Raw genomic sequence first — 17,058 nt, forward strand, 5'->3', positions numbered from 1 at the left:
TTTCCAGAGAAACAAGCAGTCGTTCAATCTTCTCAATGTAAGAAACCAGGTTTGCTCTGCTGGCTAGTACATATTGTAGAAGTGCCAGAGAGCTGCTTCCTACCTGCACATGCCCTTAGTAACGCTAGCTGCCACACCCAACCTAAAACATACCTCTACAATGGTCGTGGCAACAACCCTGAAGCTCATAAAGGAAATACTGGAACTAACAGTAGCTAAACGGATGTTGGACAACTTTAGTGTGTTGTTGTACTTGTGTTCAAACAAAAGATTGGCATTTAAACAAGGCTGCCCAGTCATGTGAAATCCATAGATTAGGGCCTAATGAATTTATTTCAATTTACTGATTTCCTTATATGAATTGTAACTCAGTAAAACGTTGAAATTGTCGCATGTTGCGTTTTTATATATATTTTTCAGGTATATATACATTTTTCCCCCCAACTGTATTGGATCCCCTGCTGATTTTGTACGTTTGCCCACTGATAAAGAAAGGATCAGTCTATAATTTTAATGGTAGGTTTTTTTTAACAGTGAGAGACAGAATAACAACAAAAATATCCAGAATAACAACAAAAATATCCATAAAAACGCATGTCAAAAATGGTATAAGTTGATTTTGCATTTTAATGAGGGAAATAAGTATTTGACCCCCCTCTCAATCAGAAAGATTTCTGGCTCCCATGTGTCTTTTATACAGGTAACGAGCTGAGATTAGGAGCCCACTCTTAAAGGGAGTGCTCCTAACCGCAGCTTGTTACCTGTAAAAAAGACACCTGTCCACAGAAGCAATCAATCAGATTCCAAACTCTCCACCATGGCCAAGACCAAAGAGCTCTCCAAGGATGTCAGGGACAAGATTGTAGACCTACACAAGGCTGGAATGGGCTACAAGACCATCGCCAAGCAGCTTGGTGAGAAGGTGACAACATTTGGTGCGATTATTTGCAAATGGAAGAAGCACAAAAGAACTGTCAATCTCCCTCGGCCTGGGGCTCCATGCAAGATCTCACCTCGTGGAGTTGCAATGATCGTGAGAACGGTGAGGAATCAGCCCAGAACTACACGGGAGGATCTTGTCAATGATCTCAAGGCAGCTGGGACCATAGTTACCAAGAAAACAATTGGTAACACACTACGCCGTGAAGGACTGAAATCCTGCAGCGCCCGCAAGGTCCCCCTGCTCAAGAATACATATACATGCCCGTCTGAAGTTTGCCAATGAACATCTGAATGATTCAGAGGACAACTGGTGAAAGTGTTGTGGTCAGATGAGACCAAAATGGAGCTCTTTGTCATCAACTCAACTCGCTGTATTTGGAGGAGGAGGAATGCTGCCTATGACCCCAAGAACACCATCTCCACCGTCAAACATGGAGGTGGAAACATTATGCTTTGGGGGTGTTTTTCTGCTAAGGGGACAGGATAACTTCACCGCATAATTTGACGGGGCCATGTACTGTGAGAACCTCCTTCCCTGAGCCAGGGCATTGAAAATGGGTCGTGGATGGGTATTCCAGCATGACAATGACCCAAAACACACGGCCAAGGCAACAAAGGAGTGGCTCAAGAAGAAGCACATTAAGGTTCTGGAGTGGCCTAGCCAGTCTCCAGACCTTAATCCCATTGAAAATCTGTGGAGGGAGCTGAAGGTTCGAGTTGCCAAACGTCAGCCTCGAAACCTTAATGACTTGGAGAAGATCTGCAAAGAGGAGTGGGACAAAATCCCTCCTGAGATGTGCGCAAACCTGGTGGCCAACTACAAGAAACGTCTGACCTCTGTGATTGCCACAAGGGTTTTGCCACCAAGTACTAAGTCATGTTTTGCAGAGGGGTCAAATACTTATTTCCCTCATTAAAATGCTCATCATTTTATAACATTTTTGACATGCTTTTTTCTGGATTTTTTTATTCTGTCTCTCACTGTTCAAATAAACCTACCATTAAAATTATAGACTGATCCTTTCTTTGTAAGTAGGCGAATGTACAAAATCAGCAGGGGATCAAATACTTTCCCCCCCCACTGTGTGTGTATATATATATATTTTTTTTCCCTCACATCTGAAGCTGCCTGATACAGCTGGTCAGTTAATAGTAAAGTAGGATGGATGATACAGCTAGCTAGCTGCAATGGCAATGGCTAGCCAGGAGTTTGTCTGAAATGTAGACTTACCAATGAACAACAGTGTGCACTTCGTCCACTGCCAGTCCTATCAACCGCTTGCTGAACACGGTGGTTTGAAGAACTCAATTTTCTCAAGGCTTAAAAATCCTTCATTAACCCATCTTCTCTTCTTCATCTAATAGGTGACATCAATAAGGGATCATAGCTTTCACCTGGATTCACCTGATCAGTCTATGTCATGGAAAGAGCATGTTTTGTACACTCAGGGTATCTACTGTCTCTTATGAACTTAGTGCTTGAAAAAAGAACATTAACATGCTAAATTAATTAGCTTTGCTTTGGTTTCATATACTGTAGCTGTGGCTGTATTAATTAAATGGTTATACAGTATATTAAACTTTTGCCATAGCCAGTTGGCAAGCATGTTGAGACATCCCCTTTGCCAGTCAACATTTTCAAGCACAACCATTGCAGTGGCTTAAACTACGGGATGGAATGGACACTGCTAAGATTCTAAATAATTGTGTTGAAAACATGGACACTGCTAAGATTCTAAATAATTGTGTTGAAAACATGGACACTGCTAAGATTCTAAATAATTGTGTTGAAAACATGGACACTTCTATGATTCTAAATAATTGTGTTGAAAACATGGACACTGCTAAGATTCTAAATAATTGTGTTGAAAATATGGACACTGCTAAGATTCTAAATAATTGTGTTGAAAATATGGACACTGCTAAGATTCTAAATAATTGTGTTGAAAACATGGACACTGCTAAGATTCTAAATAGTTGTGTTGAAAACATCAGCACTCTTCCATGTGTACTGCTTTGCACATGTATCCACACGGATCATACACACCGGAGAAATTTGCTGAAGGCAGGGGTCTGGCCGACACTTTGCTTCTTTCCTTCACACAATGGAAATCACAATTATTAATGTCGTTCCCCCCAGAAGTTAAACGGGAAGTGACAACTTTCGCGAGAATATAAATTCTGGGTTACCGAGATCAGTCGAATACTAACCATATCACCACTGGCTGCCCTAAAATGATCTTCTGGAAATATAAATACTGGAAATATAAATACTGAATTATGTCTGGCTTAAGTGATCCTGAACATATCTGCCTATTTGTCCCATTGTTCAATGGCCATATTCTGAAAAAATTTATGAAATGTATGAAATTGTATGAAATGTATGCATTCACTACTGTAAGTCGCTCTGGATAAGAGCGTCTGCTAAATGACTAAAATGTAAAATGTAAAAAAATGTGTGTTGTCAACAGTAGCAGATTCAGACAGGAGGGGGTTAGGTTGGCCTAATGAGGTGTGATGTTGAAAATGAACACACTACAGTTTACAATGTCCATATCAAAGGGTGCCCACAAGGTCACCTATGAATTTATGTAGAAGCGTAATCTCAATTTTCAGAATTTTAAATGACTGTTTAGATACGAATATGAAAAGAAACCAACATTTTCAGCGATTTGAATGTAGGCTTTTGGATTTGGAATGGATTACAAATGCAGTTTACCAGTTGATGTTATTGTGTGTTGATGACGATATTAACCTATCCATCAAAATGTAGCCTGCCACCGGCCTGGAGATGCAGGGTAGGTAGCCATTTTGTGCCAACAAAGAGCCACTCTGAATCCGGCAGATGGCCGCGGTACCAACCATGATGTAGTCAACAGCTGAGACCTGGCATGGTTTGAGACACAAACAAGGAGCAATCACAGGTGTCCATGTCCACATCAATAGTAGCCAAGAAACAGAAGTGAAACCTGCATTATAATGAATGGTTTGCTCACCACACTCACATGAATGTGAGTTGGATTTGCAATTCACTCCCAATTAGGCTAGCCGTCTCATCAGTGCAGCCAACCTTTTCTGTATATGCTGTGCCTCTGATATTTCATGGAAATATCCTACTACTAGATAGCTTGGTGGGACCAGCCTGATCACCTTTAACTTCTAAACAGAATAGTGAACGCAGCTATCAGGATGGTTTCATCAGGCTAACTACTAGACACCGGTTGCCTATTTTGCATAATTGTTTGTAGCTGTTAGCTATTTGCTTTAGCTGTTTTCTAATAGCTTGTTGATTTTTGCGTCTAGCCTTTTAAATTTCACTTAAAATGCTCACAAATAGTGAGACACACTTGTTTAACTGCATGAGGGAACTGAATTATTCCGCAATCCAAGGCTGACGTTTCTTTTAGTCAATGAATAAGAATGACTTGCCAAAGTTGTCTCAATTTTTTTTCTCATTAACAGAGCAGCTGTCTAAGCTGGTGTTTTGTAGCATGCAGATGTGAATTGTGAGAGGAGTAGCCTTGTGTCTCTTGCCTCTGGCTTGTATGAGCCACTGTCTGTCATTGGACTCAAACGGGTCTCTGTATAGAAAACCATACATGTACAACAAGTCAAAATAATCTATACATAGTAGTTGCCATGGCTACCCCATAACACCTGCTACCCATAGCAGAGAACCATAGGCCTTTTCTAGTGTCATTGACCCAACGGAAGGAGAGTACTTATTCAGGGATGAGTTGGTATTGAACAGAGAGCAACGCAGGAATGGGCATTTTACATTTTTGGTCTGTTCAAGTACACACATTGTTTTTTTCGAGTACTCCGAATGACAAAAAACATTTATTTAATACAAGGGCAAGGCCCGCCACTGGAATGGAATAAAATATATGCTCATTTACAGTGCATTCGGAAAGTATTCAGACCCCTTGACTTTATCCACATTTTGTTACGTTACAGCCTTATTCTAAAATGGATTAAAAAAAAAAAAAATCCTCATCAATCTACACACAATTCTAAAAAACAAAGTACTGAGTAAAGGGTCTGAATAGTTATGTAAATGTGATATTTTGTTATTATAAATTTGCAAAAATATATGGGGTATTGTGTGTAGATTGATGAGGGGAAAAAATTATTTAATCCATTTTAGAATAGGGCTGTAACGTTACAACATGTGAAGAAAATCACGGGTCTGAATACTTTCTGCACTGTATTTCCCTACTTCAATCAACCAGTACATTTTGAATTTGTGATAAAACTGTCGTAATTTGGCAAGGAATGTAGCTTGTGTATCCCATCAGTTTTTTATGCCCCATGTCCCACTGTTTTTGTAGGTTATTTATTTCTGTAGGCTTAATGGGAGTTTGTGTGCGAACTCAGCACGCATGTGTAGAGGGAGCGATCAGAACGCAATTGAGTGAGTGTTGCATTTTGCCCTGCAAAATGCACATGTACTGTAGGACTATGGAACACTGGAGTCAACATGTAGGCCTATGGAACACTGGAGTCAACATGTAGGCCTATGGAACACTGGAGTCAACATGTAGGACTATGGAACACTGGAGTCAACATGTAGGACTATGGAACACTGGAGTCAACATGTAGGACTATGGAACACTGGAGTCAACATGTAGGCCTATGGAACACTGGAGTGAACATGTAGGCCTATGGAACACTGGAGTCAACATGTAGGACTATGGAACACTGGAGTCAACATGTAGGACTATGGAACACTGGAGTCAACATGTAGGACTATGGAACACTGGAGTCAACATGTAGGACTATGGAACACTGGAGTCAACATGTAGGACTATGGAACACTGGAGTCAACATGTAGGACTATGGAACACTGGAGTCAACATGTAGGACTATGGAACACTGGAGTCAACATGTAGGACTATGAAACACTAGAGTCAAAGCAAATTAACCTTGTCTTCAAGACAACATTACATTTGTAAAACATTACATTTGTTTTCGGTGGGACAAACCATAAAGCACATTCCACCAACTAGTTTTACAGTATTTTACTTGCATTATCTCTGGTTAAAGATTGAGTTTTGATGTCCGTCCCTGGAGCAGTGATGAAAGACTAGAGTGATATCTGAATGAGAGTGACTGACTGGTTGGTTGACTTGTGCTTGCCTGGAGTGGCATCTCCCACAACCTGGCATCCTGTAGGTCCTAGTTTCAGGATTCAGACGGACACACACGGTGTGCAGCAGCTTGTATGTGGCATGGTGTTTGCCACCAGGCTGTCACTGCCATGGATCATTCCGCTTCCTCCCGCTAAAGGAAGTCCAAATGTTCATCTGCACAGCTCAACCTGTAGCCGTGCACAGTTCAACCTGTAGCCGTGCACAGTTCAACCTGTAGCCGTGCACAGTTCAACCTGTAGCCGTGCACAGTTCAACCTGTAGCCGTGCACAGTTCAACCTGTAGCTGTGCACAGTTGATAAAATCATATTGTGTAGTAATTCATCCTTCCTTGGTCTGTTTATCACATTCAAATGGTAGTCACGTGATGGATGGATGTCTGTAGTGGTTTGTTGTAATTACATTTTTACAAGATGTTTAGTCTATCTAACGCTGAACCATTACTGGACAGTTACCTCCAGCGTTGTCTTAAGGAAGTACTCTCTGACTGACGTGCACGTATTCAATGCATGTCTGGCTTGGGCTGCATTTTAATTTATGTTCAAGCTTCTCGACTGAATCCAACTGGGTGTATTTCCATTTGCACTAACCCTGGTGTGTTGCAAAGTGAAAGAGTCTGTGATTTGAATAATATTAATCAATGTCAAAGAGTCTCTGTCATTTGAATAATATTCGTCAATGTGAAAGAGTCTTTGTGATTTGAATAATATTCATATTATTTCTCCTGTGTGTGTAGGGACATGCTGATCATGGACCTGGCTACCACGGTAACCTACATTGGACTGTGTGAGGAGGTGAGGGTGATGTGCGTCCTGGACCGGCAGCAGCCAATCACGCTCAAGTGGATCGACAATGAGGGTAATTGGGCACCTGCGGGTGGAAGATGACTCAGTTGTAATCAGGGTAGACAAGATCATAAGCTAGCTACGACCTGCTTATCTCCACTACGTGTGTGAAATAAGTTAATAATCTGTTTGTGTGTCACCATGCGTGTGTCTCATAGGAGAGCCATGTACCATCTCTTCTCAGATGGAACTAGAGGAGGCCTTCCGGATCTACAGCCGCAACAGGAACTCTGGACTCCTGCTGCACGGTCAGTCAGGCCTCAGTCTGTCTACACTCACCCCCCCCTCTCTCTCTCTATCTCATCTTCTCCTTTCACCTCCTCTTCTCTACTCTCTTTTTAGCTCCTCCTCTCCTTTTCCCTCCTCTCCTCCTCTGCAATCATTCTATCATTAGTCCGTCTATGTCCCAAGATTTTGATTGGACATGTCTCTGGATATTCATAGTTGTCTTTCATTATTTTCTTGCAGTCTTCCCCAGTACTCCATTGAAGCCTGGTATGTCATGTCCAGGTGAAGACAGTGAGTACTAGTGCTACATATTACACACGTATTACACCTGGTTTCCCAGGAGATGCTAACACCGCTAACCATTCGAAAAATGTAAACAAAACTAGAGGCACCTCCCCATTATTTCTGGAGGCATGAAGCAGTGTTCTGTAGCTAGCAAATGAGAATAGGCACACTAGCTAGCTAACTGAATGTAAATGAATTGAATAGTTGAATGTGGAATGATAGAACTAATTTGTTTACATTCAGTTAGCTTCCGCTAGCTAGCTCCCGCAACACGACAAGAACCCCTACCTTGGTGGAATATTCATCTAGGAGAGTATAGTGTAGGAGTACTAACTTACTAACTGTAAATAACCTAGTAGTTAACTGTTCATTACACTTATTTACAAGTTAAATAAGTACCTTTCCATCAGTCTTTGCTACTATAACTCAGCGTTCAACACCATAGTTCCCACAAGGCTCATCACTAAGCTAAGGACCCTGGGATTAAACACCTCCCTCTGCAACTGGATCCTGGACTTCCTGACAGGCTGTCCCCAGGTGGTAAGGGTAGACACCACACTGCCAGGTCTCTGACCTCTTCCCTATAGGCTGTCTCATCGTTGTCGGTGTTCAGGTCTACCACTGTAGTGTCGTCAGCAAACTTAATGATGATGTTGGAGTTGTACTTGGCCACACAGTCGTGGGTGAACAGGGAGTACAGGAGGGGACTAAGCATGCACCCCTGAGGGGCCCCTGCTTTGGCAGAGGTCAGAGACCTGGCAGTGTGGTGTCAGGACAACAAGCGCTCCCTCAACGTCAGAAAGACAAAGCAGCTGATCGTGGACTATAGGAAATGGATCGACAGGGCTGTAGTGGAGCGGGTCGAGAGTTTCAAGTTCCTTGGTGTCCACATCACCAACAAACTGTCTGAGGTCCTGAGCGCTCTGGAGCAGGTTTTCATCAAAGATCTCTGTATTTTGCTCAGTTTTTTTGTTGTTGTTGCTATTCTTAAAGGACATGGAAGTTGTTTAAAAGTTGCTTCAATATTAATAAAATATAAGTATTGTAATAATAAAGAATACTATTTTCTTAAACCTTTTTATTTTTTTTTTTATAAAAAAACAAAGCAACATATGATGTAGATATGTTCCTCGTGTGCATGCTCACAACAAAAGACCTGCTGAACGTTACCTGGACGTTTCTTGAACGTTTGCTGGAGCAGACCAGTAATGTTAAGCACATCTTAGTTGTGGAGCGTTCCCTCCAATAAGTTGTCAGGGGTTTACCACTCGTCCGTTTCACAGGGTGGTGACAGCAGCAGGATGTCTTCACTAACCCCCTTCCTTTCTCTCCTTCCCTCTCTTTTCTCTCTCTCAATTCCCTCTGACACTAGCTATGGTTTCTCTCCCTCTATTCCCTCTCTTTTCTCTCTCTCCATTACATTCCCTGGCTGTGAGGCTGACTTTGAGACACAGTACTCCCAAGTTGTCTGACTGAGATATTCCTTGGTGATGGGTTCTCTGGTGTTGGGTTGTCTAATATCAGCATCAGGGAGAGGTGTGCATGTTAACCTTTACGCTAATGTCGGAAATTACAATTGCTTTCTCTAATTGGTTAAGAATGGTTAACTTAGAAGATGAACATGACAAATGTCTTATACTGTAAGTCAGAAAGGAAAACGGCGCACACTGCTGCTCATGCGCCCAGGTGATTTTATTTACAACAACGTCTCGACCCTTAGAACTTCAGGCATCCATATGAGTCACCTTGTGCTCTGTTGTTGGTCTTCGATGCGATGGGTGGTGTATCGTGGCATCTCTCTCTCTAGCCCTCTCATTCTCACTCTCTAGTCCTCTCTAGCTCACTCTCTCTCTTTCTCTAGCCCTCTCTTTCTCTTGCTCTATCTCTCTATCTCTCTCACATAGTATCGGGTTGCCTATAGCACAGTCCTGTACATTTGCTGTGCCAGCATGTTTTGCCGGCTGGTGCACCAATGTGGGTTTTAGTCTGTGTGTGTGTAATGGTAAGTGTGTGTGTGATGTAAGGGATGCCTGTGCTCTGTCCAGAGGATACTGTATGCTGTGCATTGGTAATAGTAGAGCATGTGATGTATTCTGTAGCTTGCTGTCCATACACCTGCTGTGTTTGTAAGGAACATGTTTTGTGTTTGTGTTCTGTATGCCACAGAGAGTTTGCTTAGGTTAGTTAGTTAATCTATAGTAGTGTTTCAGTGCTTCAGGATGAGAGGGTTGGCCCAATGCTGCTGATCATGAGCTGTGGCCATTCTTGTGGAGGAGGAGGAAGGAGTGTGGGAGGAGGAAGGAGTGAGGGGGGAATGGGAGGAGGAGGAGGAAGGCGTGAGGGAGGAATGGGAGTAGGAGGAGGAAGGAGTGAGGGAGGAATGGGAGGAGGCGGAGGATGAAGGAGTGAGGGAGGAATATGAGGAGGCAGATGAGGGAGGAATGGGAGGAGGTGGTGATAGGAGTGAGGGAGCAATGGGAGGAGGAGGAGATAAAACAGGAAATTGTCCTGGAGATAGCATTCCTATTGTCTCTGGGGAGGAGTCTATGCAGCTGCAGTATCACAGTGTTTCTGTGTGAGAGACAGAGGCTGGGTCCACCTGGTTGTCATCGTCTGAGGCCTCCCGAGTGGCACAGCGGTCTAAGGCACTGCATCTCAGTGCTAGAGGTTTCACTACAGTCCCTGGTTTGAATCCAGGCTGAATCAAGTCTGGCCGTGATTGGGAGTCCCATAGGGTGGTGCACAAATAGCCCAGCGTCGTCCGGGTTTGGCCGTCATTGTAAATAAGAATTTGTTCTTAGCGGACTTGCCTAGTTCAAAATGTGTGTGTGTGTGTGTATGTGTGTATATATATATATATATACACACATACATCATCAGCATCGTGGCTGCTAGCATCGTGGCTGCTAGCATCGTCATGGAAAGCGGCAGGAGGGAAGCCCTACATAGTATATTTTTCTAAGTAGTGAGAACTCTCAGGAGCAGGCAATGTTGTACTTTGCTTAAATGTCCTAAATTGACTAAAACAAGCAGACAAAAATACAATTGTGTTTGGGGGATAAAGGCCAGGTATTTGCTGTGAGCCAATGGGGTAACCTAGGGAACGACAGGTTATTTTCCCCATCGTTGGGCAGGGCCATGACGTTTTATCTAGAACGGACTGGGTCTATCAGTTGATAGAACATTCCAAAATACCAAGGGAATTATTGCATCACATTATCAGGCAGCCTTTGCGAGTGTACCCATGAGTTTACCAGTCAATTGCCAGGGTTAGAGCTTCCAAGTCCATTCTCTTCATTCTGATTTCTGTGACCACACCTAGGTGTGAAGGACCACTTTTATGACCCTTTGTCTTGGAGAAAGAGAGAGCGCTTGGAGGAAATCAGTAGTCCATAACAGTTCAGCGTTATAAACAGGCAGTAAAAGGATGTTCAACATGTGACGTTAAAACGACACGTCACTACAATAGAGAATAGACATACCAGACTTGTGAAATCAAGATCTCTGTTTGTTCTATAAGGTACTGTTCTATTTTTAATCTGAACATTTGACCTTGACAAACATGCCATGCAGCTGAAGTGTATGGGAGTAGTTGCCCTGGTGATGATGTCAGATAAAAGACTAGCAGTGTGAAAAATATGCAGCAACTCTTGGAAGACAATGGAGGTTAACTACATAATAGAAAAATACTTCAAACCAACAGGAATAGAACGGTGAGGAGGAGGAAGTGTCTACCATGTCCGGAGGAGACTTCACCATTTATTTTGTTTTGAGCTTTGTTCTACTATTGACAGGTGCATCTGATTTCAGGATTGTACTGTATATCGATTCACTGTCCTTAAATAGGAGTCATCTGATTTCAGGATTGTACTGTATATCGATTCACTGTCCTTAAATAGGAGTCATCTGATTTCAGGATTGTACTGTATATCGATTCACTGTCCTTAAATAGGAGTCATCTGATTTCAGGATTGTACTGTATATCGATTCACTGTCCTTAAATATGAGTCATCTGATTTATTTGTTTCCGACCTCTAAATTGTTTCATCAATATTTTCGCTGCCAGCTCCTTATATCAGGGCATAAAAACTACAATCTGCCTTAATGAATTGATGACTGGTCTTGGAACTGGGCAGCCTCTTCCCGCTTGGCTCGATGGGATATCTAGTGATTTTACCAAAACAGCCAGATACTGTATGTACACAGTCTTGTACCCTTAACCTTTTTTAAACTGACTATCATATTTGGTGATTAAATCAGACTTTATTAATATAATTAGTAATCCAGGAATGTCACAAGTTAATTGACACGAGAGAACCTAGCAACTCTACAGAGTGCAATGACTACAATGAATGGCTAAATTACATCTGGACAGGAAGAGCCCATGGACCTCCCCCTCTTCCTCCTCACCACTCTATAATGAGTATAATTAAGCAATAAGGCCCGAGGGGGTCTGGTATATGGTCCCAACTCGGAGTGCCTGGATACAGCCCTTAGCCGTGGTATATTGGCCATTTACCACAAATCCCTGAGGTGCCTTAAATCTATTATAAACTGGTTACCAATGTAATTAGAACAGTAAAACGTTTTTTTTTTTTTTTTGTCATACCCATGGTATACGGTCTGATATACCACAGCTTTCAGCCAATCAGCATTCAGGGCTCGAACCACCTAGTTAATAATGAGGTATAAGGAGTTGTTTTAAGCATGTTTAAGCCTTTTATAATTGTCACGTCCTGACCCTAGTAAGATGTCATTTTCTATAGTAGAGTAGGTCAGGGCTTGACGGGGTGTTTTGGGTTTTTCTATGTTTTCTATATTTAAGTTCTAGTTTTTCTATTTCTATGTTGGGGTTGTTTGGGTTGATCTCCAATTGGAGGCAGCTGATCCTCGTTGCCTCTGATTGGAGATCATATTTAAGTAGGGGTTTTTCTTCCTGGGTTTTTGTGGGTAGTTGTTTTCCGTTTTGTCAAGTGTACCTGACGGAACTGTTGGCTGTCGGTTTGTTGTTTTAAGTGTCGTCATTAAAGTTAAGAAATGAGCACTCTACATGCTGCGCCTTGGTCCCCCTTATACGACCCGTGTTACAATAATGTTTTATTATCACTCACAATATGACATTTTTAAGTGTGGTTATTTTTCTACAGACTCAAACCGGCTGATAACTCAGGATCGTTATGAGATTATAGTAATATATTACAAAGGGCTCATAGGTAGAGTACTTGAACAATTGTTTGTTATTCGTTGTGTGATATAAAGGGGGTTAGTCAGGAGTATTTGGGTGTAAGGCAGGGTGTCTGTCATTTATCTGTTGCTGTATGGAGATGTCTCAATGACTAGTAGGAAGAGGAGGAAGTGAGGTCATCAGAAATGTTTAATGAATGCAATTAAGTGCCATGTCTGGGTGGGGTTTTCCACAATTGGGAATTTGTTCCGAAATACTAGAGCTCTTCATTACGGAATCCCAAGACAGTTTGCCTGGACTTTTTTCTATGACAGTTTATTTTTGAAACTGCAAATTCAAACCAGACTCTGTTTGTCAACCTTCTTGGTTTCTGTCTCTTTAAATATGTGAGCATGGTCACTGTATTTCAGAATTTGGATGCTTCTGGTTCTTCAAAGACTGATATGAATATGCATTAAGGTGGATGTTGTTTATTAACGAATGTGATAAACAATTTTGTTTCTAGGTTAGGAAACCAATCTAGATATGTTCCTCTTCCCCTGTCATTTTGTGGACGACCTCACACACTGACTGTAGCATATTAGAATTTATTTACTGTATAAGCCTTTTACCGCTGTGCTCCAAAAGCACAATACAAACATAATGTAGGTGTACTCGCTCTGTTAGACATGTATTTCACACTAACCATTGATGGATGTACTCACTAGACAGGATGGTACAGAATTAGAACTCACCTAAACTGGCAGAGACTATTGATTGGCAGCTTCAGATGAATTATAAACTAGAACAATTCTAAGTATAAAAATGTAAAGTTAGAGAGATTAGTTCACTGCATAGGCCTACGTTCGCCGGCTTTTGATATAGCAGTTCTCCCCGTACTGACCTTACTGTACTGCACAGTCCAGGCTATGCTAGCTTGTCTCCTCACAGACCTCATCAAAACACACAGCTCACAACAACAGACAATGCTTAATCTCCCTCTAAACGGAGCTCGCTAGCTGGCTTACTGATCCGGCCTTGTGAGGCTCATTGTGTGAGCCGTTAGTTGTGGACTCTGCTCGGCCCTGAGAGTGTGAACAGACCCCCCTCTGTGTGGGAGGAGGAGGAGGGCGGAAGGGGTTGAAAGCCCGGATGCACTCAGGCGGAGGCTGCACCGGGCTCTTCAGCGGTCCCCGCACCACCTCCTCCTCTTCCACCACTCAGCATCGATCCATGTCGTGTTTTCCCAGCAGCCTCCGCTGGGTACCACTGCCTCTCCGGGGCCGAGTGTGGTTACCGCTAGTGCCAGCGCCGTTACCCGCATGCCTGGCGACATCAGGAGGAGATGTCGTAGAGAGAGAGAATGAGAGAGAGACAGGGATAGAGGTGGAAAGAGAGATCACTGTACCGTAAAAATATTCGTTATTTATGTTCACGGCATCAGAGAGAGAGAAACAGAGGAGGAGAGGCATCAGTGAGAGAGAGAGAAACAGAGGAGAGGCATCAGAGAGAGAGAGAAACAGAGGAGAGGCACCAGAGAGAGAGAGAGAAACAGAGGAGAGGCATCAGAGAGAGAGAGAAACAGAGGAGGAGAGGCATCAGAGAGAAACAGAGGAGGAGAGGCACCAGAGAGAGAGGAACAGAGGAGGAGAGGCATCAGAGAGAGAGAAACAGAGGAGAGGCATCAGAGAGAAACAGGGGAGAGGCATCAGAGAGAGTGAGTAACAGGAGGAGAGGCATCAGAGAGGGAAAGAAACAGAGGAGGAAAGGCATCAGAGAGAGAGAGAAACAGGAGAGGCATCAGAGAGAGAGAGAGAAACAGAGGAGGAGAGGCATCAGAGAGAAACAGAGCAGGAGAGGCATCAGAGAGAGAGAGAGAGAAACAGAGCAGGAGAGGCATCAGAGAGAGAGAGAAACAGAGCAGGAGAGGCATCAGAGAGGGAGAGAGAGAAACAGAGCAGGAGAGGCATCAGAGAGAGAGAGAAACAGAGCAGGAGAGGCATCAGAGAGGGAGAGAGAGAAACAGAGCAGGAGAGGCACCAGCGAGAGAGAAACGGGGGGAATTAAATAACCACAAAAAAAGAGGTAGGGCAACACTGACAGCTGTAGCAACCGTGCTACAGGGAGGAGGAGAGAAGGAGAGAGAGAGGGAGGGAGGAGGGGAGGCAGACAGAGAGAGAGGGAGAAAATAATTAAATAAATTGCCGGGAGAAGAAGAGCGGCATCGGGGAGAGAGAGGAAGGGATGTAGCTACGTTTCCTTCCAAACCCGACGTACACACCAGCCAGGATAATGTGCTGATGGAGCCAGAAAGAAAAGGAGGAAGGACACCGGTGAGCAATATACATCCCCTCCATCCATCCATCTATCCATCCATCTATCCATCCATCCATCCATCTATCCACCACGGACAATAGATTTGATGGCAGTATCCTTCTCTGGATTTTTAGCCTGGATGTAATCTGTGTGTGTGTGCGTGTGTGTGTGTGCGCGTGCTCTGCCTCCATAACTGCTGTGTTTATAGCTACTAGCTAGCTCATCCTCTCATGTGTTGCAGGCAGGCAGTGTCTATACACTGTGGATGCATGCTTCCTGCTAGCCTTGGTCGGTATCTGATAGTGGCTTTTTCTGGCTTGTATCCTGCAATTACGTTACAGTCTGGGCTCTGGTCTGGGCTCTGGCCTGGTGTCTTGTTGGCAGTCCCCTTGAAGGGTCTGGACCCTGTTAGGGAGTGCGGCACTGTGTGTGTGTGTGTGTGTGTGTGTGTGTGTGAGAGAGAGAGAGAGAGAGAGAGAGAGAGAGAGGGTGTGTTTGTGTGTGTGCGGTGGCGGGGTGTGTGTATGCGCCGCCAGTGTGTGTGTATGCCTACCTGGCTGTGGTAGTCAGTGCTGCTGGGGAGAGGCGAGAGCACTCTCATCACCACACCGTCCGCCAGCCGAGGCACAAAGGAACCGCGACATCCAGATTAGGGCTCTTTGTAACCCAGCCGACGGCTCTTTAAAGGAGGACTAAATGCATCCTATAAAGGATGACGGTACGTGAGAAATGTTACTGTTTGATGAGAAACAAGCAGCCCTATTCAGATTGGTTGTTGTAGTGTTTTTGTGTTTTGTGAAGCAACCTGTTTGTCATGCCTGTTCTGACTGCACTCAATGTCTATGGCTACCTATGTGATTCTGTCATCTCTGGTAGAACAGAGATTTGTTGTTATGACTGGTACTCTTGTGGGAGTGATTTGTCATTGCGTATTGCTCTGTGTAAAGGGGGAGGGGGGTGAATATACTCCCTATCTGTAATTCACCCCCCTCTCCTCTTCCTCCCTTAACAAGATAATTAGCCCTGCACTAATAACGATTCTCATCGGCTGGTTAAGTGCACCCAGCACCCAAATAATGGGGCTTTGGGCAAAAGGGGGGTTGGGTGGGGGTTAGTGTTGGCATAATGTTTGTTTTTTTCTCCAGGGGGGAGTGGTGGTGTGGATTTGCTCCAGGGGGGAGTGGTGGTGTGGATTTGCTCCAGGGGGGAGTGGTGGTGTGGATTTGCTCCAGGGGGGAGTGGTGGTGTGGATTTGCTCCAGGGGGGAGTGGTGGTGTGGATTTGCTCCAGGGGGGAGTGGTGGTGTGGATTTGCTCCAGGGGGTGTGGTGGTGTGGATTTGCTCCAGGGGGGAGTGGTGGTGTGGATTTGCTCCAGGGGGGAGTGGTGGTGTGGATTTGCTCCAGGGGGGAGTGGTGGTGTGGATTTGCTCCAGGGGGGAGTGGTGGTGTGGATTTGCTCCAGGGGGGAGTGGTGGTGTGGATTTGCTCCAGGGGGGAGTGGTGGTGTGGATTTGCTCCAGGGGGTGTGGTGGTGTGGATTTGCTCCAGGGGGGAGTGGTGGTGTGGATTTGCTCCAGGGGGGAGTGGTGGTGTGGATTTGCTCCAGGGGGGAGTGGTGGTGTGGATTTGCTCCAGGGGGGAGTGGTGGTGTGGATTTGCTCCAGGGGGGAGTGGTGGTGTGGATTTGCTCCAGGGGGAGTGGTGGTGTGGATTTGCTCCAGGGGGAGTGGTGGTGTGGATTTGCTCCAGGGGGAGTGGTGGTGTGGATTTGCTCCAGGGGGAGTGGTGGTGTGGATTTGCTCCAGGGGGGAGTGGTGGTGTGGATTTGCTCCAGGGGGGAGTGGTGGTGTGGATTTGCTCCAGGGGGGAGTGGTGGTGTGGATTTGCTCCAGGGGGGAGTGGTGGTGTGGATTTGCTCCAGGGGGGAGTGGTGGTGTGGATTTGCTCCAGGGGGGAGTGGTGGTGTGGATTTGCTCCAGGGGGGAGTGGTGGTGTGGATTTGCTCCAGGGGGGAGTGGTGGTGTGGATTTGCTCCAGGGGGGAGTGGTGGTGTGGATTTGCTCCAGGGGGAGTGGTGGTGTGGATTTGCTCCAGGGGGGAGTGGTGGTGTGGATTTGCTCCAGGGG

General features: G+C 44.6%; 1 protein-coding gene across 3 annotated transcripts in view; it reads left to right on the forward strand.

Annotated features, from left to right (window-relative positions):
• The window catches only part of LOC106572815 (protein kinase C zeta type), a 189,546-nt gene that overhangs the window by 5,800 nt on the left and 166,688 nt on the right, over window positions 1–17,058 (forward strand). Inside the window, exons 2-4 of one of the 3 annotated variants that reach the window (XM_014147311.3) lie at window positions 6,830–6,951; window positions 7,097–7,186; window positions 7,407–7,457. In XM_014147311.3, the coding sequence (XP_014002786.1) occupies window positions 6,830–6,951; window positions 7,097–7,186; window positions 7,407–7,457 (263 nt within the window). Of the gene's footprint in view, window positions 1–6,829; window positions 6,952–7,096; window positions 7,187–7,406; window positions 7,458–12,825; window positions 14,949–17,058 lie in introns of those variants that run through there. The other 2 variants (XM_014147314.3, XM_014147316.3) reach the window with 2 other exon arrangements.

The sequence above is a fragment of the Salmo salar genome, chromosome 15, assembly GCF_965601325.2.
Source record: "Salmo salar chromosome 15, fSalSal1, whole genome shotgun sequence".
Lineage (NCBI taxonomy): Eukaryota > Metazoa > Chordata > Actinopteri > Salmoniformes > Salmonidae > Salmo > Salmo salar.